We start from the raw sequence: 26,176 nt of genomic DNA on the forward strand, positions 1-26,176 counted from the left end.
TCATGGTGAGTAACACTAACCACTACACCACGGACGCCCCTGTATGTGTGGGTGCGATAAGCAACTGTGTTAACTATTTTCGTGTTATTGGGAGAAAGTTTTTCATTCGTGTTGACCCATCTCATAACCTTGTATATGTATACCTGGTATTTATTACTATGTATGTATACTTACACATTAACTCTAGGCTAAGCCAGGCACCCATCTATCTATCAGCCCCGAGGGAAGGATAAACACTAGGGTTGAGATTATGCCGACTGCCACGCAGAGGATTCGAGCCCGTGTGGGTCCAATCCATGCTGGCCCGTGCTGATTCATGGTCAGCAACGCTACCCACTACAACACTGTGCATGTGTGTGAGTGTGTGTGTGTGTGTGTGTGTGTGTGTGTGTGTGTGTGTGTGTATATTTGGTGTGAGTGTGCCAACTACCGATTACATGATTCGTATCCATGCGAGTCTGACCCTGGGCGGACCAGTGCTGGCTCATAGTCAGTAATGCCAACTACTACACACACTGTGCAGATCTGTCGCAACGAATTCCTGTCATTCGGTGAAACAATGTCTTAGTCAGCTGTTGTTCGATGTACACACAGCACATCTTGTACAGTACTACAAGGAAACCACCTTCAACCCACCTGCAGAGCGCGGCCTGGTCTGGCCGGTTCTCACCTGCAGGGGAATTCCTCCTCGTTGAGGCAGAGCTTGAGACACTCTGCGTGGTTGTCCACACTGGGGATGGTCTTGTTATCATGGCCCCTCAGGTAGGCGTCCAACACTCGTTCGAAAGCCCAGAGTCGCTCCTGGCCACAGATACGGTTGTCCTTCACTGCGGAAAAAAGAAGAGTACAACGGTTGGGGCCACTGCGGATATCGTACGTGTTACGTCATGCGCTACGTAACAGATGAGGCACGACTTTAGCACTACTGAGGGCCTTTGGATGCGCTCACTGCGTCTCAGTCTCTGGATGCACTCGCTGTGCCTCAGACTACCTCATACCACCGACAGTTACTTCTTCTAAGCTGCCTAATTTGTATAGGATGATTTCGTGCAAATCTCAAGATGTGGCTACTCACACGTGAGACGTGACACATGTGAAATGTTAGAAATCTGCCGGGAAGTTCATGAGAACAGTTGAGGCCAGTAATACTTCAGGTAACACACACACCTCACATAGCGTCTGAAAACAGGACCCGCTGTACTCACCTCCTCTGAGGCAGATCTTCTCGTAGTAGTTGGAGCCCTGCCTGGGCACCAGGGAGCGCCGCCGTCCTTCCGAGTTTTCTTCGTAGGAGACGCAGCTGGAGGACTGGAAGTCTGGGGGACAAGGAGACGTGTCAGTCAGAGCGCGCCACGTGCCAACGTAGATCAGACCTTCTGCCGTTCTACTCGGTTCATGTCGCACATGTTTCTTCACCAAAGTTATCTTACCAAGTTTAGTGGTGCAAACACGGTCTCACAGGAACTGAGTAATGATCCTAATAGCCTCAGAACCCATTCAAATGATAAATCATCAGCCCAAAGGTCATTATGAATTCGACAACTCAAAGAAAAAATTAGTTTACATAGTCGCTCAGATATCACGCACAAGCACAGATACAATCTAGCTTGTACATCCACACGCATACAGACGTACATGAACTGCTACATACACACTGAAAGTCATATTCATGCAGATGTATGTACCTACACTCATGTAAGTATAAAAACTTTTGCACCAGCACATACGCCGACACAAGAACACAGATATATGCGTATATTCCCATAAATTGATACTCATACAAGTAGTAGGCACATATAAATACATAGGCACACTTAGAGAAATACAGGGATATGAGCAAGACCGCCACACAAGCCTTGGAACCCCCGGCTGTGATCAGCAGAAGCTGGGCGTGACGAACAAGGGCAAGGCCGGTCCGGGCCCAGACCACAGGCGACGTGTCCACAGGAGGAAGGGAAGGAAGAGGACTCTGCCCAGGGAAGGACTCTTGAATTCTTCAAGATTCGCCAACACATGTACGCAGAAACAAGCTCCATCCAGCATGCTCCAGGACACAGTTATACATGTAAGACAATACACGTATACAAATATACTTTGCGATAAATAGGTAGTCATTTTTATACTCTGAAAATAAGAATTGTTTTAGGCTGTAAATTCTTCAAGTAGCTTATTCTCTCACACATGCCCTTCGTTGGAACAATGACATGACCAAGGGTACATCGTATGTCAGCCTTGGTCTGTCGTATGTCTGTGATAAGTATTGTAACTTCATTCATCATTTAGCCTCCAGCTAAAACTGCTGGAACAAGTTCCCCGTCACCTACTGTGCCTACGTCTGCTTATAACTTGTCTTATGCCATCCACTTGCGACTGTTGGCAACTTGTTCTTTGGTATCTACCTGCTTTTTACTGTAATCTCTCTCGTACCACCTACCTGCTTCTGTTTGTAGCTTGCTTTGTATCATCCACTTGCTTGTGCTGCTTGTGCTTGTAACTTGCCTCCCATCAGTAGCTTCCCTATACTTTTAACTTGGTTCCTGTCATCCACCGGCTCTCGCTCGCAACTTGTCTCTTCTCGTTCACTTCCTTATGCTTGAAACTTGTTGCATCTCATCCTTTCCCCACTGTTATGAACTTGCTTCTTGCCATTATTGCTGCTTGTAACCTGTGAGTCACTCACTCATGTATTTAGCTTGCCTTCTCGCATCAACTCCTCTACGCCTGTCATCCATCTGCTTCTCCAAATGAATTGTCTCGTGTCGTCCATACTCCTCTATGCCTGTCAACTCTTCCTCGTATCCCTGCCATCCACGAGTCACTGAGGCAACGAGCGCCCACATCCTGTTGGGTGTGTTTACGGCTGCCGTCTCACTGGACGGTGGTTCCTGCCTCAGGAGCCTTACGCACCCACGGGGTTTTTTTCACGTCTTCTACCTTGTGGGTGTCTCCTACACCTGGCTAAACATCCGGTCCTTTGTTTTTGCCGACAGTTTTGTACACGTTTTCAGCTTTCGTCTTTAATGATATTCCTGTGCCGAGATGTTCCCTAATATCCTCGACACACAGGCCACTTTATGGTGGCGGTGTCTCTCCTTTATTTCTGAGCATATCATCATACCTTGGCATAATATTTGTATTTCACCAGCGTGAATATCACTTGTATTTTTTTTTCCTATTGTCTTTTCTTTCTCCAGTACACGCCTTAGGTCATCAGGGTCTCTGACACTGCCATGATTTTTTTTTCCAACATCCGCCACACCGCCACACCCTCACCAGCAGGAGTTTGTCTTCTCCTAGTGCGATGTCCTTCAGGATTCAACAACCCTTGTAGGCTACTGTAGTCATTTCCTGACTTACCTTCTCTCTGTGTATACCTTGGTTCCTGGCTTCACTTTCCTTCTTCACCAGCGACATTTCAACACTAAAGCTCCTGTTTTATTATCCTACTCTCATCTCTATATAGTTTAAGAATGTAAGATTCCATTACTATCCTCCGACAGATAGGCTCGAATTAGACCATCAGGTCTTCTCATACCTGTCCGTCCCGTCTACTACGTAACTCAATACTTACTCCCTTATTATTGCAGTCCTCTTAAAAATGCTTCTTTCAAAAAACATTTTTGAAGACAGACTACGTTCCACTATTTGCCTTCGTTCATTTTTTCCCATTTTCTACTGTCCTCTGCCATGACCCTGTCCCAGCAACACTCACCTACGGAGAAGGCTCGACACCGCGGGAGGTTCTTGCAGATACTGTTGCACTCGTTGGTGACGGCGGCGTCCTGCTTGTTGAGGAGGGGCTGTGACTCCTCACTGAAAGTCACCCCAACTATCTTTTCCATGGTCAGCGCCCCACCGAAGCACTGGGCTGCACGATGGGAGAGAGAGAGAGGAGTAAGAAAGATTAATTTGTTATCATGTTGACAGGGCGAAGTTGAGAGGATAGTGTGAGGAGATAGAGGGTTTCCGTATCAGTGTGTATGAGTGAGGTATGGAGAATTTGTATGAGGCGAGTTGAGAGAGTATGTGTATGGCTGGGTAATGTGACCAAGAAAGAGAAATATGAGTTGAAAGTTGGCCCTCAGAAGATCAACATAACTTTTAAGAGTATAAACAACAAAGTAGATAAGTCTGGAGGTATACCCACAGTGTAAACTAAGTGAATAGTTTACATTAGTCTTGTCAGGCCACTGACTGTACATAGCAATGTCATCCACATACAATATAATACTTTAATGGCAGATACAATAATCATTTTGAAATCATGAAGATTAGTTTTGTATAAAAAGAGAAATCCTAACATTGAAAAGAAAATTTTCTTCACGATCCTGTAAGGATAAGGCCATATATATATATATATATATATATATATATATATATATATATATATATATATATATATATATATATATATATATATATATATATATATATATATATATATATATATATATATATATATATATATATATATATATATATATATATATATATAAATGAACTGGAAATTAATTCTTGATCTATGATTGCATGAATCATGCATCTTTATACATTAGGCAAAGAACGAGTACTTGGAAAAAATAAGTGTAACTCACACACAAGCAATGATATTAGAAAGATGATTCAAGTTATACCAAATGATAAATAGAACTTTCACAAAAAGCTGATTGTTGTTCAATCAAACGTTCATGAAACCTGTCTCTCATCTGTTGACATAGGTTACGTATTTTCTGAACAATTCCTGGATATCTGGAGAACTTTCAGGAAAGTTATACACCAGAGACAAGTTCTTTGCAATATGAACTTGAATGGAGAGACGTTGGAAGACGTGGAGTGGTTTCAGACACGTGGGAGTGGATGTGACAGCGAATGGAATCATGGGAATTAATTTTCGTTTATGATATTAATTGATCTTATCCCTGGGGAGAAGGAAAAAAGGGCCTATTCTATTCTGCGTGTCTTTAAAGGCGAACGAAGGGAGGCAGAGGCGGAAGATTGTAGTTCTTGCCCTCCTGTACTATCTCTGAAAGTGAGAACAGAGGAAGGAGCCAAGCGAAGATTACATGTTTTTCACCTCAGAGGCTCATTTTCTCCGTCCCTGACGCTACCTCGCTGTAAGCGGGAGATGGCGAGCGACTATACATAAATAAATGTAATAATGCGATATAATTTTTTAATCTGACAGAAGCTCGTTCGTCCAGTGCGGTGATCCTAGGAAATACAGGAATTCTGACCAGGTTTAAAGGTGTTTGACCCATAGCCACACCTACGCAGGGGATGACAGAGGGGAGGTAGCACAGAGGGAAAGGGTTCCTTAAGTTGGCATGATGTTGCAGGAAACTTAAGTTGGAAGTCTGTGCTGAGTTTTAAGTTACAGAGGAGCGGGTAAGGTACATGAATGGTGATTATCTACTAGGAACTTTGAGGTGTTTTAGAGCGTTTTAAGTTGGTTTAAGTTAGAGGTAAGCTGGAATAAGTGTAGGTCACGTCATCTGTACATAGCAACTTAACCTACAAAAGAGTAGATAACTTAGAGTTGAGGCAGCGGTTTAACTAATAAAAGGAAAGTTAATTCAAATTAGGGTTGAGGGATAGAATGATCCATAGAGGAGGAAGAGGTAAGTCAAGCTAGAGTTAAGGGAGGTGTCTTATGTTACATGTACGAAATGACTTGATTCTGAGGTGAGGGGATAATTCAGCTTTGACTGTAGAAGGTAATTCATGTTAGGGATATGGGGGTAACTTAACCTACAAGGGAGGAAAAGTTACGATTGAAAGGCATAACTTACGGAAAAAGGAGAGGTAACCTAAGTTAGAGATTAGGAGGTTACTTTAACTTCAAGAGGATAAGGGGATAACTTTAACTGGAGGCGAAGATATACCTTAAATTACAGACTAGATAACGTATGCTATAGATCAGATAGAGATAGATAGGAAGAAAGTTGTCGAAATGGATAGATAGATAGATAGATAGATATAAACCCAGGGACAACACCTGAGGGAAATGTATTGTTCCATGGTAGAAAGATCACGACTGGATTACATCACAAAAGGTTCAGCAACACTCAACCTTTGGTACACCAGATTCTGCCATAATGATGATAGCCCCAAACGTCCGCCCACACCCTACACTGAACCGTCAATCACTATTCTCATGGCGTGAACGTGTCATGTTCTCATGGCGTGAACGTGTCATGTTCTCATGGCGTGAACGTGCCATGTTCTCATGGCGTGAACGTGTCATGTTCTCATGGCGTGAACGTGTCATGTTCTCATGGCGTGAACGTGTCATGTTCTAGTAAAAGTGAACGTAGGGGAACGAAGGTGAGATATTATGGTGGACGAACGGTGACAAAGAACGTAGGGGACCGGGGAGAGTGTGAATTGCATGAACGTATTCGCCTCTTTTTTCGTGTTTCCTCTGGTGTCATAAGTAGATTCTCCCAGTCATGGGCATATCAGAAAGTATATCTTATAGAATCTAATGCCTCGTTTAGTTAAGCAAGAGCTTCTATAACAGGCCAATGAGTGCGGGTGTCATGCCACATATAGTGCACAGATTATCAAGTTGAAAACGTGAAACAATGAATGAATACCTTGGACACTTAGTAATGACAAGTGCAGTGCTTCTGTACCAATACTGAAACACTTGTGGATATATTGTGGAGTTTGTGGTTGTGAATTTTGTGGTGCTCTTCATCAGACGGTGGTGGTAAAGTCATGGGGCATGAGGACAAGTTCATGAAAGTAGAAGAAAGTTCCTTCATGACATTCACTGACCTCTGCATGCTGAGAGAACACCATCATGACAGTCACTGACCTCTGCACACAGAGGGTTGCTGACCTTCATGATGATCACTGGCCTCGGCAGTTAAGGAGAGGCCTTCACAGAGGTCACTGGCTCCCGCGTGTTAGGAAGAACATTTCAGGTACCAGCCAGTGGTCCGTGTCCCGTGCGTACACTACTGACTGTATACACTAAAACAATGTCACACACAAGCACACACACAAGCAAACAAACAAAGAAGCAAACAAACAAATACGCACACAAACAAATAAACAAACACACAGACACTGGATGCTCCAGGCACTGGAGTCTAGTCCGCACGGGTGTTGTGGTTGGTGCTCAAGGTGCCTCATGCTACAACTCGTCCATCCCTTACCCCAATGGAGGAACATGGCTCCAGCAGCAGTAAGCCGGTCGTCTCCATTCCGGTCTTCCCTGTGCTCCTGAGCCAAGCCTGGATGCTGTGGTCTTCCTCGCTCTCCATAATTACCCTCTTTTCCCTCAGCGCCACTGACTCTCAGCACCGGCGATCTTGCACGCGAGGCAGTTAATGCCGGGTCCCTCCAGACGTTAAGGTCAGGGTTGTGACTGGGATCCAGTTTTCTCGCCGTCTCGACCAGTGATTTGCCCTGTCGCTGTGAGGTCTTAGGTTCTTGCGCAACCTCGAGCGTCCCTCCAACTGACATCTCGTAAGTCTTAAAAGACGAGGAATCGTTGATGTCTGAGGACGAAGTGTCAATCATCACAGAACTCGAGATTACATGAGATCCTTCGAGCGGCAAATGGACGCTCTCTATGGCTGCCCTGGTCTGGGTTGAGGTTTCGTCGCTTGTCTGAGGGGCTTTAGGGTGAGTGTCGTAGTGTTCACTGGTCCTCGACGGTGTTCTGGTTGTCGAGTCTTCTGTAGACTCTTCATCGGCTGAAGAAGTGATTTCAAGGTCCGTCACCAAATTCGCCGAGACCCTCTCCCGCACCATCACCACCATCACCAACCATCATCACCATCACCAACCATCATCACCAACCATCATCACCAACCATCGCCAGGTACACCATCACCAAGATAAGGAAGATAGAAAGTCAGAGATCAGTTGAGTGTAGCACAGTTTGTCACTGGTTAGAATTTAACTACCGATAGCTTACAGTAAACCTTTATCATGAATACGATCCTGGCATATCTTATTGTATATGTAGAAGAAAATTATGCTTTTTCTTCATTTCATTCGATGGAAATAGTATGTATGATCCTCTCAGACAAGCTCGGCCTTTATAAAGAAGCAAGAGTTTGTACATGCTTGAAAGCAGAACGGAGTTGAATTTCCTTTTTAATTCGTGACAGTGAATCAGGGTCAGAGTGTTGGAGCTGCGGTGCAAAATGTAGAGCAGTGATAGATGGCACCGCCTCGGATCCTGAACATTAGCAGTGATCATTCCAAGTACTTTGTGTTCACTGTCAAAGCCAGTGAGGTAAGGCAGTCATTTTTTTGTAGTACATCAAGAACACACTACTGTATTCAACATCATAGTTTTCTAGTATGTTTTCGCCACTGAGGGAAAATAGAAATTACATTGAAAGTGATTCATATAAGACCTGATTCCTCTCGCAAATGACGACCCCATTCAATGAAATTCCCTGCACAGTTAATGATGATTACCTTTAAAATAAGAAGTATGTAAGGGTAGAGGAATTACCGCAAAAATCACCGCATACACACTAGATTTGAGCTGATAATTATCCTAAATTAGACTTTATTATTTACCGCTATTACCTAGTATGACCAGATACTGTGTGTAGGACACAACAAGGTGCCTGTGCTTATGAAAAGCCTAACGCATTTTTGTTAACCACATTCCGGTACGTAAACCAACTTCTCTTCTATGTGAACCTTGACTTAAATCATCGGATGAGTTTAATTAAGGTTTTTTATTATTGTTATTATTATTATTATTATTATTATTATTATTATTATTATTACTATCATCGTCATCATTGTTTTTATCATTGTTATTATTATCATTATTATCATTATTATTATTATCATTACTGTTATCATTATTATTATCCTCATTATCATGACAGCATCATTATTGAAATGATTATAACTAATAGTTGTAGTAGTAGTAGTAGTAGTAGTAGTAGTAGTAGTAGTAGTAGAAGTAGTGGCAGTAATATCCTTATCTAATTACTGTCATTACCGTCACCGTTCCACATCAATGGTACAGGACCACCACAGACCATGACTGTAATATCGGGGCTGCTCCTGCTAACGACCATTGTACTACAAATTAACTGTAGAGGCCGAACTGCTACTGCTACAGTTAATGACCATAGAGGCTCGGGTTCTACACATGATCGCTGTAGAGATAAGGATTTTGCCAGCAATAACTGTAGAAATATGGTCATCTGCAAGTAAGGACCATACTTAGTGGCGTACAATTGGCGGGAAGTAAAGCTAGAATCTCTCTCTCTCTCTCTCCTCTCTCTCTCTCTCTCTCTCTCTCTCTCTCTCTCTCTCTCTCTCTCTCTCTCTGTATATATATGAACTTGACACTTACCTGAGGACTCTGCTGGGGAAAACACTACCACCACCGCCAGCAGTAACAGCGGCCGCAGCCGTGACATCTGGTGAGAGAAGAGGGAAACATTAGCACAGGATCACCACACTTGTGGGTGTTGGAGACGTGAAATCCATCACATCGATTTTTCTTTTTCAGAGAATCGTTTCTCTATGAATTCGTCTTCAGCGAGATGTACGTGTTATAGTGAACATTTTCAACATTAGCTTTCTATTTCTAAGGGTGAAATCCTGTTTCTAACAGGTAGAAAGGGGTCTGTTGTACACGAAGTCACAGTTCAGAAAAAAGGGAAACAACGATGACTAAGATAAGAACGAGTTGTCAGTTTAGAAATGTGTGATGGTGTCCATTCTTAAGGCACAACAGTTCTGGAACTATCAACTAAACAGACAGTCACAGGGGAAATGGTGATCTTACAGCAGGAATGGAGTAATCAGTAATCACTCTAATATTGAAGACTTCGGCAGTGGAAGGGGTTGATTTGTGATTACAACAAAAGATATTACAATATAGCTAACACAAATAACTAGGCTGGTTCACCCTGAATAATCATGCATAGTGAAAAGAGTGTGACGAATAGTCTAGCTTTTCATACGCATAAAAATGACAACATGATTTACTCAGAACACAGTCAACTGTAAAGGTTAATCAATGGGACCAAATACTCGTTACTTATGACTAATCCCTGTGGCACGCCACTTTCTACGTCCTATCCACTGTGAGTCATTTCTCTTTGTTGACGACCGGTCAACCAATTTTCAAACCCTTGGTGTCAGATGCTCTTGATTCATAGCAGTTTAATTACTTGGGGATGTGCGTACCTTATCAATCAGTATGAATATATTCTATAAATCGAGATATCCTTAATGGTAAAAAGTATTTGAATCATTTTATGAGTGACGACTTCGTAATACTGCTATAGAAATATCATTTTTGACAGAAGAGAATTTTCACAAGTATTCGAAATAAAAGCTCTTTTTGTCTAGTATTATGACCAATGCAGAAGAAATCAAATGAATTATGATATCCGTTTTGTTGCATGGTGCGTCTATTCTGGGGGGAAATATCATAGAGAATGCTACGTCCTTATGGCGCAGTTGCCAAAGCGCATCTTGCATTGTTTTGAAATGGAGTTGTCTTTTTATCTCCACAACTGTACGTGGATCAAAAATTTCGCGTTCCAAGTGAGCAGCAAAAAGTGAATTAGTATCGGTAGTGAGAGCTCCTGCTGAGGTAACGATGCTATCCATCAGTAGAGGAATACCAGCTTGAGAATTCTGCTTTGTGCAACAACTGCTGGAGTAATATAGCGATGCTCGCTAACTTTGTAATCTTCCTAAGCCCTATAGTTTCTTACCTGTGTCCTTTCGCACAACTTTGCTAAATTTCAGTTTCAATCAGAATCGCTGGAAGATGAGAACCAAACTGTTGCATCAATGAAGATGTGTCACGTTATATCATAACAGAAATAATATAATCTAGTTATCGTCTGTTTCCGTTGGACATATTAGTTACGGCCACATTGATTATGAAGTGAACGGAATACGAAGAACACAAAGGAATTCAAACAGCAACAGACCACTTAGTCCTTTCGAGACTGCTTGTGATAATGGAAGATATTAGAAACTCACAGATTAGTGTGGTAAAGTCAGAATGCATACAGATGATTCAAAAAGAATAACCTGCAAATTGTTATTGCGACTTAAATGTATGTACAGTAATGCTTTCAAGCACTTTAACTGGAAAATCGTTCCATAAGTTAAAACTCCTGTTGAAAGAGTGACCTTATTCGAGGTAAAACGTATACCAATGAATGTATATCCATTAATTCGAGTAAAAGCAGATGAATCATGCCGAAAATAGCTTAATTGATCAAGATTATCAAAGCCTCTGATCATTTTGAATACTTGTACTAGATATCAAAGCCTCTGATCATTTTGAATACCTGTACTAGATACCTCTTAACCTCCTCTTCTCTAAGCTAAATCGATTCAAGTAGTTCAATCTGCTCTCGTAGGATTTGTTTCTCAGTCTGGGAACCAACTTTGTTAGCTTGACCCTGTACTGTCTCCATACAATCTATGTCTGTGCTTAGATGGGATGACCAAAACAGAACATAATATTCAGGATGTGGAAGCATTTATGAATTATAAAGAGTAAGGATACTTTTCCTCAGACTTAAATTCGAAGGCCTTACCTATGAATCTAAGAATTATATTCGGTCTTTTCACTACTTCTTTATACTGCTTACTTGATCTTAGATGACCGAGGATTATCCTGCCTAAGTCTTTTTCCTCATTCACCTTTTGTTGTTTAACAGAACTGATACTGTAGCTTACCCTTCCGTTTTTACTAACGCTATGTAAAACTCTGCTCTTATCGATATTAGAGTTTAATTGCCACCGATGAACATAGTCCATCAGTTTGACTATGTCAGTTTGAAGCTGCAGGTGTTCAAGTTCATTTGCAGATTTATCTCCCAGCTTTGTCGCAATGCACCTCATTATCAGTATCTTTAAAATATGTAAGGAATAGAACCAGTCCAAAGACTGATCCTTGTGGCACTCCACTTATCACGTCTAACCATTTCATTCATTGACTTTATTCCAACTATTCTTTCATATGTCATTCGCTTTTGTGTATATTACTCAGCTTTTCTTCCGAGATTCGTGTCACCACAGTATGAATGAAGTGCACTTTGACAGAAAAAGAAGCTATTTATTTCAGAAATAATTTCAGCATGAGTAAATTTATGAATATCGTTCATTCTGACATATTGGTAGTATGGTAGCAATGAGACACGAGCTGCTAATCAGGACCGAGGATTGCAGAGAATACTGTATGTGACGTATGTCCAGGATATTGAGATGATCCAGACGCATCGATCAGATAGAAATAAAATTCCTGCTGGAAGTTTTGTCAAGATATAAAGAGGAAATGGGGAGCCTCACAATATCTGTAGGGAAAGGGGAGATTGCTGAGGTTATTGGTGAGACTAGAATAAAAGAGGACCATTCGTATCTAAGAGGGGCTCTTGTATCCGGAATCTGGTCGCGGTGTTGTGTTCAGGGTGAGTTTTAGGTGTTGTGTCCAGGATGAGGTTTTACAGTACGTGTTGGAAAGGTTTCGGAGCCCCTTACGACGAGGTTGAACTGAGCGTCCTTCAGCGTCTCGAGTGCGTGAACTTACGCAAGGGAGGTTGAAGGTGTTGGTGTTGACGATTTCCTGAAATAGTCAAGGTTTTGTAGGCTTCCGCCTCTCTCGGTGTTGACAGCTGACGTGGTTAAGGGTTTGAAATCTCGTGCTTCTTTTTGTGTCGACATTTCATAAAGAAGCCAAAGTCTTGCGAAGACCCACATCTCTTAGTGTTGATATCTTCATGAAAGTTAGTTTTGTGTAGATGATCACAAACTTTATCCTTCTCTCATATTAAACGTTTAGCTCTTACTATCAAGCATAGGATCATCTTGGTCATATTGTCTATGTAGAAAGCTTTCGAATTATAGTCAAGCTTACAAAAGAGTCGACACTTTTTATGTATATCAGAGTTTTGATGGCTTGCGACCACTACATGATCTTTAGGTTTAGAGTCAGGATCTTTCGAGTCGAACAGACGTATCATTCTTTAAAGATTATAGTTCTGTCTTCCCCCATATGGGCTCAGTAGACCAGGCCCTGACCACAATCCAAGAGAGAATGATTTATCGGAGGCTCTTGTGGTGGCCGAAGCCTCTGAAGTATGAAACCAAAGGGAACATTTAACTCGTTATACGGTCGCCTCTCACCGTGTCCCCTCTCACCCCTCCCGTACTTGATACGGTCCACCTGGTGGAGGAACAAACAGACCTGAACGCTGCTGCTCTGGCGCACATCGGCCTCCATCTAGCACCACTCTTGTCCGAGCGAAAGAAGCACTACAGTACTACCAAAAACAAATAAAACCATTAAAAAAAAAATCCAAAGTCATGACCTCTTCTGAAGCCGTCGAAAGAAGAGATCTTTCTCGGAAAACTTTTGAGAGGTAATGTAAAACTTCAGCAAAGAACAAGTCAAACGCTATCGAATGATCTTTTAGGAGTTTGATGCTGTCGCAGTGTATGGCAACGATGGAAAACATTTACTTTACTAGGAAACAACAACAACATAGATAGAGGTTTTCGAACGATGCAAAAGTCTGTTGTTATTTGTATTTCATTTGTCTTCGTGGTATATCGAGCTGATTTATTCCAGCTAAGGTGAGACTAGCGAGCCCAAGACCCATTTAAAATAAAATACAAAGGAATACAAAAGGAATTCGAATAGCAACTGACCATTTAGGATCCTTTCGAGGCTGTTTGTAGTAGTGGAAGATATCAAGAACTTACAAATTAGTGTGGTAGAAATAGAGAGGCATATAGATAACTCAAGAGAAAGAAAAGCCTGCAGGCTGTTCATGTGACTAAGGAGGCACAAATCATGTTAGTCGTGGGTCTGAAGCGAAATAGTTATCAAGTCTATTCATAAACGTGTCTACAACGCCATCAAACTGGACTCCACCCAATATCCATCAAGGCGAGGGACGTTCATGTGCTTACATTCACATCACACACAGAAATCATCTCTCTTTTCACCCAATTTATCTGTCTCCTAGAAGCTCATCATCCACATGCTATGCTAACAGATGGATGATGATAATATGATAAGCTCTGATCACCGGAACGAGAAAGTTGTGTGATGGTTGGTGTGCCTCCTCTGGCTTGAGGGGTATCTATAATTACCCAACACATAGAGCAACGTGCTACCAGCCAGGAATGTGTGGGAAAGTTGAGTTCACCGCAATATAGAAAAAAGATGTTGCTTGTATTGCGCAATTCAGTGATTGGCTGCCAGTCTCTGACCACTGAAGGTAGTATGTAGTACATAGATGGTATTGGTACTGACATGAAACATCCAGACATTAAAAAGTAGATCAAACCACCTCACACCACATATCGTCCATATTGTATACAAATCAGAAAGCATCGATTGCCGGACGTGTAAGATATTCTAAATCCTACACCCACAACTATGTAGGTTGTTTAGTCGGTCCAGGACACCTATTTAATAAATCATCATTCTGGACGATGTATGATCACGGGCACAACGCTAGTGTGAGAACAGCCTCCTCGAACTTATCCAACAGATCACCAGAGACAGATTATGTCGTTTCTCAGAGAGACGTATTCCTGTCACAGGTTTATGCTAATCACAGGAGACACGTACTTAACCAAGGAACCACCTTGGATCTAAATGGTACGTATGGCTAAAATGTATGGAATTCGCATACTTTTTTATTTCTGGCCTTAAACTCTCGGCCAAAGGCGAAGTTAGACTTTGCCAACTTGGCGTCTCTCGCCAAGCCATCTTCCATCTGTGAACTTTTCACATTTCAGTTTTCTTCTCTCAAACCACTGAGCCACTTTAAGCATACTTGACAGGGATACTCAATCGGGAGGTCCCCTTTTGAGGATTATCTCCAGTGACCTCGACCATCATCCATGTTAGATCAGAGTAGAAACATCTTCAAATAACCATAATTTTAGTTAGGCACAACTGCTTTAATTTCGAACAATAACATGAAAAAAGAAATTTAGTGTAAGAAGGCTAGTTTTGCCTTTTTTTTTCTTTACATTGCGAGTACTGTTCTTTTGTGATCAAAAGTTTATATAAATAAAAGTCTCTAACATATGGGGACAATTCGAACCAAACATGTCAGGAATGTGTTTGGATGACTCTTTTTCAACAAGGTGTCTGGCAACACCTTACTCCCACACAAGACGGATACATTCAGTAAAATGTTAGAGCTCCTCAAATAGTCGATTATTCGCACGTTTAAGGTACGAGGGGCTTATGTGGTAACTATAGTTGAGAAATGTGTAGTTTAACAACTGACGTAGGTTCTCCTGCGAAGTTTAAAGTTTTTCTGATTTTTGACCATTATTGAAGTCAGACCTTTCGTATCAAAACAAAATCCTTAAAAATCCAGGCAAGCAATATATTATCTCGTAATCCACTAGTTTTTAATACCTGATGGCTTTTCCAGCCCTTTACGAAGTATCGTCAGGAACAGACGAATAATGGCTTCATTTTCGCACATCCAGTCTTCAGCTGTCAACCATAATGTACCGGAACGTCAGTCATGGTCATTTTGTTGTATCTTTGTCTTTTCTCTCAGCTGGAGTTTACTGTGCTGAGGTTATCCTCAGACAACAGTAGCAGAAAGTTTAACCATATTCCTAAGGAACAGCAAAGACTCTTTGATGCTGACTTATGGTCTGTGTATTATACGTCCCTTGATGAAATCTCTGGCACTATAAAGTCGACTGAAACGTCAATAATTGATGTGTTCGTGTAAACACACAGACCATTTTCGTTTCTTTATCGAGCTACGTTTTCTATACAAATCGACGTCTGTCGCTGTATATAGGTGTATATAGATGACTATTCATGTGTGCTTTGAAATCATAATGCCTCTGGTACATTAGGGTTACATAGTGTAACTACTGCAAGTGGATTTATTAAAGATTTCACCTATGAGCAGCGGCAGTGGAACATGAAGGTAGGATTGTTAGCTGACTAAGTTCACCTCCTGTATCCAGGTTATTGCATTTACACTACTGATGTTTTCCATCTACAGACACAAGTGATATGCCGTTGTTACTTATCATACACACACACACACACACACACACACACACACACACACAGCTGATACCAGGGGGCGTTGTCTAGTGCGTTAATGATGATTACGACGTCCATTGTGATCAATATAAGCAAGCTAAATAACTACAGGGGAATGGCCGCCGACTTTGTCTTTTTTTCCCCCTCTTTTGTAGGTGATCATTACATGCCGGTAATTGGCAATTTTCAACAAGTCATCTTTTTTTTTTCTCTCTTTTCGAAGCAGTGTTGATGTGCTTTTGTTATGTTGTTGTATGGTGATGATACCCTTGCGCCGGTCTCCATCGATCCCAGTAATGTGGCGTTTTTTTGGAAGAGGATCATCATCATCATAGATTTCACACTTTAAGGGTTTCCATATACTATAAAGGTCATTGTTTATATTCTAAGTGATATGATGGATATACGTCAATAGTTAAACTCGCCAATGGTTTCCATCCAAGTGAGTTTGATGCAGTCGTGAAAAATAGTGGTTCATGACACTATTTTATCACAGTCCAACCTTACCTGAGCGGATCAGAATCATGCCTGAGCTAAAAGCTAGATTTATGGGGGATTAAAACCATGGCTGGTTCAAGGCCAAGATGGGTTTACACCTATAGCTGGTTGAAAGCTAGAGAGGGATTAAAGTCCAACTGAGTAGAGTTAAAGCCACAGCTGGTTTAAGGTTTGACTGGGGTTAAAGGCCCAGCGGGTATGAATCCAGAGTGTTGGTTAAAAACCACAGCTGATTTAAATCCAGACTTGTGCCAAGGTCAAATTCAATTTGAAGCAGTAGTGTGGTTAAAGCCACGGCTGGGTTAAAGCCTGACTGTGGTTAAAGTCACAGTTAGTTAAGTGCCAGAGAGAGGTTAATGTACTTTTGAAACATTGTCCTGGAAGGAGATAGATAATTGAGACATCAGTCCCTTTTTAACAGTTTTATTCCCTCAGTGTTGTTAGTGAGAGCTGTGTGTGGGGGTGGGTAGGGGTTGAGGTAAACTTACCATAGAATACACCAGTCTTTTGATGGAAAGTCTCACTGAAGAACTGATGGACTTTTGTCATATTCAAACCGTCTTTGAACAATCCCGTACCATCATTATACCGTCTCTGATCCAGTCTCAACCGTCATGATACCGTATCTGATCCAGCCACTACCGTCATTACACCGTCTCTGATCCAGCCACTACCATCATCATACAGTCTTTGATCCAGCCCTTACTCTCATTATACCGTCAATGAACAGCCTCTTCTACCGTCACCAAACCAGCCTCCACCGTAACTATGCCGTCACTGACGCAGCCTTTACCGTAATCACACCGTCACTGGGCCAGCCTCTACCGTAATCATACCGTCGCTGAGCTAATCTTTACCGTAATTATACCTTCACTAAGCCAGCCTCGACTGTAACTCTACCGTCACTGGGCCAACCGATACAGATTGCGGTTTGCGGAGGTGTGTTAAGGTTGGTGGTAGCTGGGGTTGATGGAGATGGGTGAGGCTCAGAGGAGGTTTTCAGTGGGGTAGGTAACAGCTGGCGGATGGGGTCTGGTGGGGTCAGTGAAAGTTGTTGCATGGGGTTGGATGGGATGGGTTATGACGCACCGAAACCACAGCTCCCTTTCCACATCCAGGCCCCACACACTTTCCATGGTTTACCCCAGACGCTACACATGCCCTGGTTCAATCCATTGACAGCACGTCGACCCCGGTATACCACATCGTTCCAATTCACTCTATTCTTTGCACGCCTTTCACCCTCCTACATGTTCAGGCCCCGATCACTCAAAATCTTTTTCACTCCATCTTTCCACCTCCAATTTGGTCTCCCACTTCTCGTTCCCTCTACCTCTGACACATATATCCTCTTGGTCAATCTTTCCTCACTTATTCTCTCCATGTGACCAAAGCATTTCAAAACACCCTCTTCTGCTCTCTCAACCACGCTCTTTTTATTTCCACGCATCTCTCTCACCCTTACATTACTTACTCGATCAAACCACCTCACACCACATATTGTCCTCAAACATCTCATTTCCAGCACATCCACCCTCCTCCGCAAAACTCTATCCATAGCCTACGCCTCGCAACCATAAAACATTGTTGGAACCACTATTCCTTCAAACATACCCATTTTTGCTTTCCGAGATAATGTTCTCGATTTCCAAACATTCTTCAAGGCTCCCAGAATTTTCGCCCCCTCCCCCATCCTATGATTCAATTCCGCTTCCATGGTTCCATCAGCTGCCAGATCCACTCCCAGATATCTAAAAAACTTTATTTCCTCCAGTTTTTCTCCATTCAAACTTACCTCCCAATTGACGACCCTCAACCCTACTGTACCTAATAACCTTGCTCTTATTCACATTTACTCTTAACTTTCTTCTTTCACACACTTTTCCAAACTCAGTCACCAGCTTCTGCAGTTTCTTACATGAATCAGCCACCAGCGCTGTATCATCAGCGAACAACAACTGACTCACTTCCCAAGCTCTCTCATCCACAACAGACTGCATACTTGCCCCTCTTTCCAAAACTCTTGCATTCACCTCCCTAACAACCCCATCCATAAACAAATTAAACAACCAAGGAGACATCACACACCCCTGCCGCAAACCTACATTCACTGAGAACCAATCACTTTCCTCTCTTCCTACACGTACACATGCCTTACGTCCTCGATAAAAACTTTTCACTGCTTCTAACAACTTGCCTCCCACACCATATATTCTTAATACCTTCCACAGAGCATCTCTATCAACTCTATCATATGCCTTCTACAGATCCATAAATGCTACATACAAATCTATTTGTTTTTCTAAGTATTTCTCACATACATTCTTCAAAGCAAACACCTGATCCACACATCCTCTACCACTTCTGAAACCACACTGCTCTTCCCCAATCTGATGCTCTGTACATGCCTTCACCCTCTCAATCAATACCCTCCCATATAATTTACCAGGAATACTCAACAAACTTGTACCTCTGTAATTTGAGCACTCACTCTTATCCCCTTTGCCTTTGTACAATGGCACTATGCAAGCATTCCGCCAATCCTCAGGCACCTCACCATGAATCATACATACATTAAATAACCTTACCAACCAGTCAACAATACAGTCACCCCCTTTTTTAATAGATTCCACTGCAATTTCATCCAAACCTGCTGCTTTGCCGGCTTTCATCTTCCGTAAAGCTTTTACTACCTCTTCTCTATTTACCAAATCATTTTCCCTAACCCTCTCACTTTGCACACCACCTCGACCAAAACACCCTATATCTGCTACTCTATCATCAAACACATTCAATAAACCTTCAAAATACTCACTCCATCTCCTTCTCACATCACCACTACTTGTTATCACCTCCCCATTAGCCCCCTTCACTGAAGTTCCCATTTGCTCCCTTGTCTTACGCACTTTATTTACCTCCTTCCAAAACATCTTTTTATTCTCCCTAAAATTTAATGATACTCTCTCACCCCAACTCTCATTTGCCCTCTTTTTCACCTCTTGCACCTTTCTCTTGACCTCGTGCCTCTTTCTTTTATACCTCTCCTACTCATTTGCATTTTTTCCCTGCAAAAATCGTTCAAATGCCTCTCTCTTCTCTTTCACTAATAATCTTGCTTTTTCATCCCACCACTCACTACCTTTTCTAATCAATCCACCTCCTACGCTTCTCATGCCACAAGCATCTTTTGCGCAAGCCATCACTGCTTCCCTAAATACATCCCATTCCTCCCCCACTCCCCTTACCTCCTTTGTTCTCACCTTTTTCCATTCTGTACTCAGTCTCTCCCGGTACTTCCTCAGACAAGTCTCCTTCCCAAGCTCACTTACTCTCACCACCCTCTTCACCCCAACATTCTCTCTTCTTTTCTGAAAACCCCCACAAATCTTCACCTTCGCCTCCACAAGATAATGATCAGACATCCCTCCAGTTGCACCTCTCAGCACATTAACATCCATAAGTCTCTCTTTCGTGCGTCTATCAATTAACGCGTAATCCAATAACGCTCTCTGGCCATCTCTCCTACTTACATACGTATACTTATGTATATCTCTCTTTTTAAACCAGGTATTCCCAATCACCAGTCCTTTTTCAGCACCTAAATCTACAAGCTCTCCACCATTTCCATTTACAACACTGAACACTCCATGTATACCAATTATTCCCTCAACTGCTACATTACTCACCTTTGCATTCAAATCACCCATCACTATAACCCGGTCTCGTGCATCAAAACCACTAACACACTCATTCAGCTGCTCCAAAAACACTTGCCTCTCATGATCTTTCTTCTCATGCCCAGGTGCATATGCACCAATAATCACCCATCTCTCTCCATCAACTTTCAGTTTTACCCATATAAATCTAGTATTTACTTTCTTACACTCTATCACATACTCCCACAACTCCCGATTCAGGAGTAGTGCTACTCCTTCCCTTGCTCTTGTCCTCTCACTAACCCCTGACTTTACTCCCAAGACATTCCCAAACCACTATTCCCCTTTACCCTTTAGCTTCGTTTCACTCAGAGCCAAAACATCCAGGTTCCTTTCCTCAAACGTACTACCTATCTCTCCTTTTTTCTCATCTTGGTTACATCCACACACATTTAGACACCCCAATCTTAGCCTTCGAGGAGGATGAGCACTCCTCGCGTGACTCCTTCCTCTGTTTCCCCTTTTAGATATTTATATATATATATATATATATATATATATATATATATATATATATATATATATATATATATATATATATATATATATATATATATATATATTTTTTTTTTTTTTTTTTTTTTCAAATGAACAAGGTAGCGTCAAGAACAGATGACTGAGCCTTAGGGGGAAAATTCCTCACTTTCCTTCTTTCTTTTGGAAAGTAATACAGGAAGGGAGGATTTCCAGTCACCTGCTCTTGCCCCTCTTAGCCGCCTTCTACAACACGCAGGGAATACGCATTGCTTCTCTCCTATCCCCAGGGATAATGCATATATATATACATATATATATATTTATATATATATATATATATATATATATATATATATATATATATATATATATATATATATATATATAGAAGAAGAAAGTTAAGAGTAAATGTGAATAAGAGCAAGGTTATTAGGTACAGTAGGGTTGAGGGTCAAGTCAATTGGGAGGTGAGTTTGAATGGAGAAAAACTGGAGGAAGTGAAGTGTTTTAGATATCTGGGAGTGGATCTGGCAGCGGATGGAACCATGGAAGCGGAAGTGGATCATAGGGTGGGGAAGGGGGCGAAAATCCTGGGGGCCTTGAAGAATGTGTGGAAGTCGAGAACATTATCTCGGAAAGCAAAAATGGGTATGTTTGAAGGAATAGTGGTTCCAACAATGTTGTATGGTTGCGAGGCGTGGGCTATGGATAGAGTTGTGCGCAGGAGGATGGATGTGCTGGAAATGAGATGTTTGAGGACAATGTGTGGTGTGAGGTGGTTTGATCGAGTGAGTAACGTAAGGGTAAGAGAGATGTGTGGAAATAAAAAAGAGCGTGGTTGAGAGAGCAGAAGAGGGTGTTTTGAAGTGGTTTGGGCACATGGAGAGGATGAGTGAGGAAGGATTGACCAAGAGGATATATGTGTCGGAGGTGGAGGGAACAAGGAGAAGAGGGAGACCAAATTGGAGGTGGAAAGATGGAGTGAAAAAGATTTTGTGTGATCGGGGCCTGAACATGCAGGAGGGTGAAAGGAGGGCAAGGAATAGAGTGAAGTGGAGCGATGTGGTATACCGGGGTTGACGTGCTGTCAGTGGATTGAAGCAGGGCATGTGAAGCGTCTGGGGTAAACCATGGAAAGCTGTGTAGGTATGTATATTTGCGTGTGTGGACGTATGTATATACATGTGTATGGGGGGGGGGGGTTGGGCCATTTCTTTCGTCTGTTTCCTTGCGCTACCTCGCAAACGCGGGAGACAGCGACAAAGTATAATAAAAAAAAAAAAATATATATATATATATATATATATATATATATATATATATATATATATATATATATATATATCTTTTTTTTTTTTTTTTTTTTGCTTTGTCGCTGTCTCCCGCGTTTGCGAGGTAGCGCAAGGAAACAGACGAAAGAAATAGCCCAACCCACCCCCATACACATGTATATACATACGTCCACACACGTAAATATACATACCTACACAGCTTTCCATGGTTTACCCCGGACGCTTCACATGCCCTGATTCAATCCACTGACAGCACGTCAACCCCGGTAAACCACATCGATCCAATTCACTCTATTCCTTGCCCTCCTTTCACCCTCCTGCATGTTCAGGCCCCGATCACACAAAATCTTTTTCACTCCATCTTTCCACCTCCAAATTGGTCTCCCACTTCTCCTCGTTATATATATATATATATATATATATATATATATATATATATATATATATATATATATATATATATATATATATATATATATATATATATATATATATATATATATATATACATATATATATATATATATATATATATATATATATATATATATATATATATATATATATATATATATATATATATACATACATATATTACCTTGAACATTCTCTAGTGTCATTCAACCTCTCAAATGTGTGTGTGTGTGTGTGTAATGAATTTTTAAAGTAGGTCATAAATGTAAAACTCTGCCATTTCCTGTCATTACAAAAAAAACATGAGAGAGCAATAATGCCAATTTATATGAAGTCATCTTTCACAAAATTTGCAGGATAACTTAACCGTTTTTACGTCATCATTGTGACGGTTGCTGCACAGCAACGACATGCCAGATGGTTAAATGACTCTCTGTGGGTCACGACCCTTAACCTGGGAACCTCTGGTCTGTATGGTATAGCGAGGAACCTATGTTTACGGTATGGTAAACATTACGTATGTAAGGTTCTTGTTTTCGGAGGAGCAAAGATTTATCACAAAAGTTTACGTCTTCATTATATACGTTTTCTTGGAGAATAAACCTCATAGCGATATTACAGAGTTATATGTGGCTCATAGAACAAGCAATGTAATAGAAGAAAAAAGAAAATCTGTTCAACAGAACTAGTTTTAGTTTAACTTACTTGATGTTCTCTTTCTTTCTTCTTATTAGGTTTACAACTTGGGGCATATATGAGAAGTGATGAAAAACAACGATGTAAAGTTTTACGTTGTATCATATCCGAGTTTCCTTCAGTGTGATGTGAACGGTTTGAGTAAGGAGTGAGATGGACTGGTCATTGCTCCCTTTAATCAGTTCTTCTAAAGAAGCTTTCAATTACTTTATCTTTTTTCATATGCAAATTTGATTTGGATATCTCTATCTCGGTGTTTTGGTTTCATGACCTGAATATATTGATTGTTATCAATCTATTTTTCTATTATGAAACTGATAGGATCTTCAGTGTCACGTTTGTATCGTAATACTTGATTAGAATAAATCTTTGCATGATGCAAAGGCTTTGCGTATTGTTGTTTTGAATAAATCGTCTACTGAAGCTACTTGATAATCATATGATCAATACTCTCTAAGTCATGATCATTACTATCGAAGAAAATGGTCATATTCAGGCTCAATCACAAAGAGCAGAAAGTTGACACAGTTCCCTGTTTGTTTCATGGTTCTCACACTATGGCCCACACACAGCCAGTCAGAGCCAGTAACACACAGTCAGAGAGTCGTATACAGTCAGCGGGGGACATTACGAGCAGTGGAATGTCATATTGACGGGTTGGGGCGTCAGGCGAGGGTGGGTACGGGTCTAGATGTGGTGGTGGTGGTTGGGGGAGGATGTAGTCCCCTCCTCCCACAGGTATCGGCGAAGCAATTACGGGTGAGTGACCTGCTCGGTAGCGGCCAGCGACGCTTCAAGGTCAGGGAATACTATAGAAGGAGGAGTGAGGTGCTTAGTGTGACGGAGGAAAGGGAAAGAGAGAGAGAGAGAGAGAGAGAGAGAGAGAGAGAGAGAGAGAGAGAGAGAGAGAGAGAGAGAGAGAGAGAGAGAGAGAGAGAGAGAGAGAGATTCAAAAGTATATCATGATAGACAAATGTGGACAGAGATAAAAGAACATAGGACGGTGGACTAAAGTAAATAACCTGAATGTTATCAGGTGGTGCTGGTGATTTTCTACATAGCACAGCAGAAATATAATGTAAAGAAAAAATACTTCCTTCACTGGCATGAATGCAAATGTCCTTGAAATCATGAATAATCCAAAAAGCAAATAGTACAGAATATATTCTTACACACACACACACACACACACACACACACACACACACACACACACACATCCTCTGCGTGGTGTCACCTTGAAATTCCTGTGATGGTGACGCTACTGCTTTATACCGCCAACATGCAGGTGCTTATTACGTGTGCCAGGTGTTGCTGTACGTCCCTGACCTTCACCTTACATTTTTCTTACTTCTATTGTTTTCTTCGACACGGCTTTCTTCTGTCAGCTTATTTATATCATTTCTTTTTATTTCTGCGCTTCTTCACTGAGACTATTTTAACTCTATGGTCTTAATGAACTCCCTCTATTTCTTTCACTCTCTGTCTCCTCCAAGCATATAATTGCTTCATTGTCTCGGGCGTCTACCGTGTGTCTTACTGCCAGTGGTTCCTTTCGCATGTCTCATTACCTGGGTGTCCCTTGTCACGTGTCTCACTCTTTGGGTTAACTTCAACGTACTTCATTGTCTGGGGTGTCTTCCGTGTACCTTGCTGGCCAGGGTACATGCCATCTGCCTCACTGTCTGGGGTTTCTGTCATGTGGCTCATTGCCTGGGCTGTACGTGGCCTGCATCACCGTCTAGGATACCCAGTGCAAGCCTGTGTCCGGGTCGTACCAGGTGTGGTAATGTGTGTCTCCTCCAGCCAATAACTGGATCTAGCAGCAGAGGTGGTCTGCCCCTAACCTGCCCTCCCATACTCCTCCTCCTCTATTAACTCAGACTTCCCTAACCTCCCCTCCTCCCTCACTCCACTTCCCCTACTCCCTCACTCCACTTCCCCTACTCCCTCACTCCACTTCCCCTACTCCCTTTTTACCTACACCCTTCACGCCAACATCCTCTCTGCCCCATTTGGGCTCTCCCCATGCTCAACTTTCTCTAGCTTTCCGCTTTTCACCACTTCACCTCTACCTTACTCTCCCTTCTGCAAGATGTAGGTGTCTGTAATGGTAGCATCGATGCTCCAGCTCCAGCAACGGAAAATCATTTTCCAGAAACACACAAGAAAAAAAAAAACAAAGAAAGCCAGAAGCACTTGTGTTATGCGTCAGTAGGGCCTCATTATCACATGTCTGTTCCACACAACACGACGGCTCCTGGGAGCAGACTCACTGGTACCGAGGCTGGATTAGACAGGGAGAGAAAACAGAAATGTAATAACACAAAATGAATATCTGTTCCCAAATTCATCTTCTTCAGTAGTGTGTAATCTGAGGCCATCAACTTTACAAAATTGTCAGATATCTTGTCAAAGGTGTATTGTTAAGTAAGGGATAATATCTCTTCAGATGTAATTTGTCCGAGAATTGTCTCACTATTTACGGTGAATAATGGTTTTTAAGTTAACTGGAGCATCATTTATCATCCAAGTAAGCTGCTTCCGGATAAACTGTACTGAGCGACCTATAACTGCTAAGGTAGTATAAGCTAGTTTGGATGTTCTTTACACACGAGAGATTGTAACAACAGTGTAAGGAAGCAAGGTGTTGAGTCGTCCATGTGGATAAACGAAACATTAATCACTGAGACCAGAATGGTATTCATAATCCCTCCGATCATCATGATCGTCCTACAGTGTCTTGTTTGGTACAGATTTCAAGGTTTTGCTGAATCTTCCCCAAGCTCTGATCATGTCGTTGTCATTGACTATATCATCTCAAGTTTACCTGTCAAAAGCATTGCTAAGATCATTAAAATTAGCAGGTTTAGAATTGGGTATTTTTTTCATGACTTTATGACAGTGTGGAACTCTGCCCTCTCTAATGATTATCACATACACCTCTCACTCGCTCGTGTTTCTTTTCCTGTTTTTTTTTTTCATTTCACGTGTGTACTCAACGGCATCACGTAATTACG

The 26,176-nt window shown here is 41.7% G+C and overlaps 1 protein-coding gene across 10 annotated transcripts in view; it reads right to left on the reverse strand.

The window, feature by feature from the left end:
* LOC139752836 (uncharacterized) overlaps positions 1-26,176 on the reverse strand; it is a 141,542-nt gene that overhangs the window by 61,715 nt on the left and 53,651 nt on the right. For 9 of the 10 annotated variants that reach the window (XM_071668780.1, XM_071668784.1, XM_071668783.1 and 6 more), the window contains exons 2-6: positions 9,344-9,410; positions 7,164-7,706; positions 3,713-3,868; positions 1,206-1,316; positions 671-827 (exon numbers count right to left, since the gene is read on the reverse strand). In XM_071668780.1, coding sequence (XP_071524881.1) covers positions 671-827; positions 1,206-1,316; positions 3,713-3,868; positions 7,164-7,706; positions 9,344-9,410 — 1,034 coding nt within the window. The remainder of the gene's footprint in view (positions 1-670; positions 828-1,205; positions 1,317-3,712; positions 3,869-7,163; positions 7,707-9,343; positions 9,411-26,176) is intronic. The other variant, XM_071668787.1, reaches the window with a different exon arrangement.

The sequence above is a fragment of the Panulirus ornatus genome, chromosome 13 (genome assembly GCF_036320965.1).
Source record: "Panulirus ornatus isolate Po-2019 chromosome 13, ASM3632096v1, whole genome shotgun sequence".
NCBI classification, from domain to species: domain Eukaryota; kingdom Metazoa; phylum Arthropoda; class Malacostraca; order Decapoda; family Palinuridae; genus Panulirus; species Panulirus ornatus.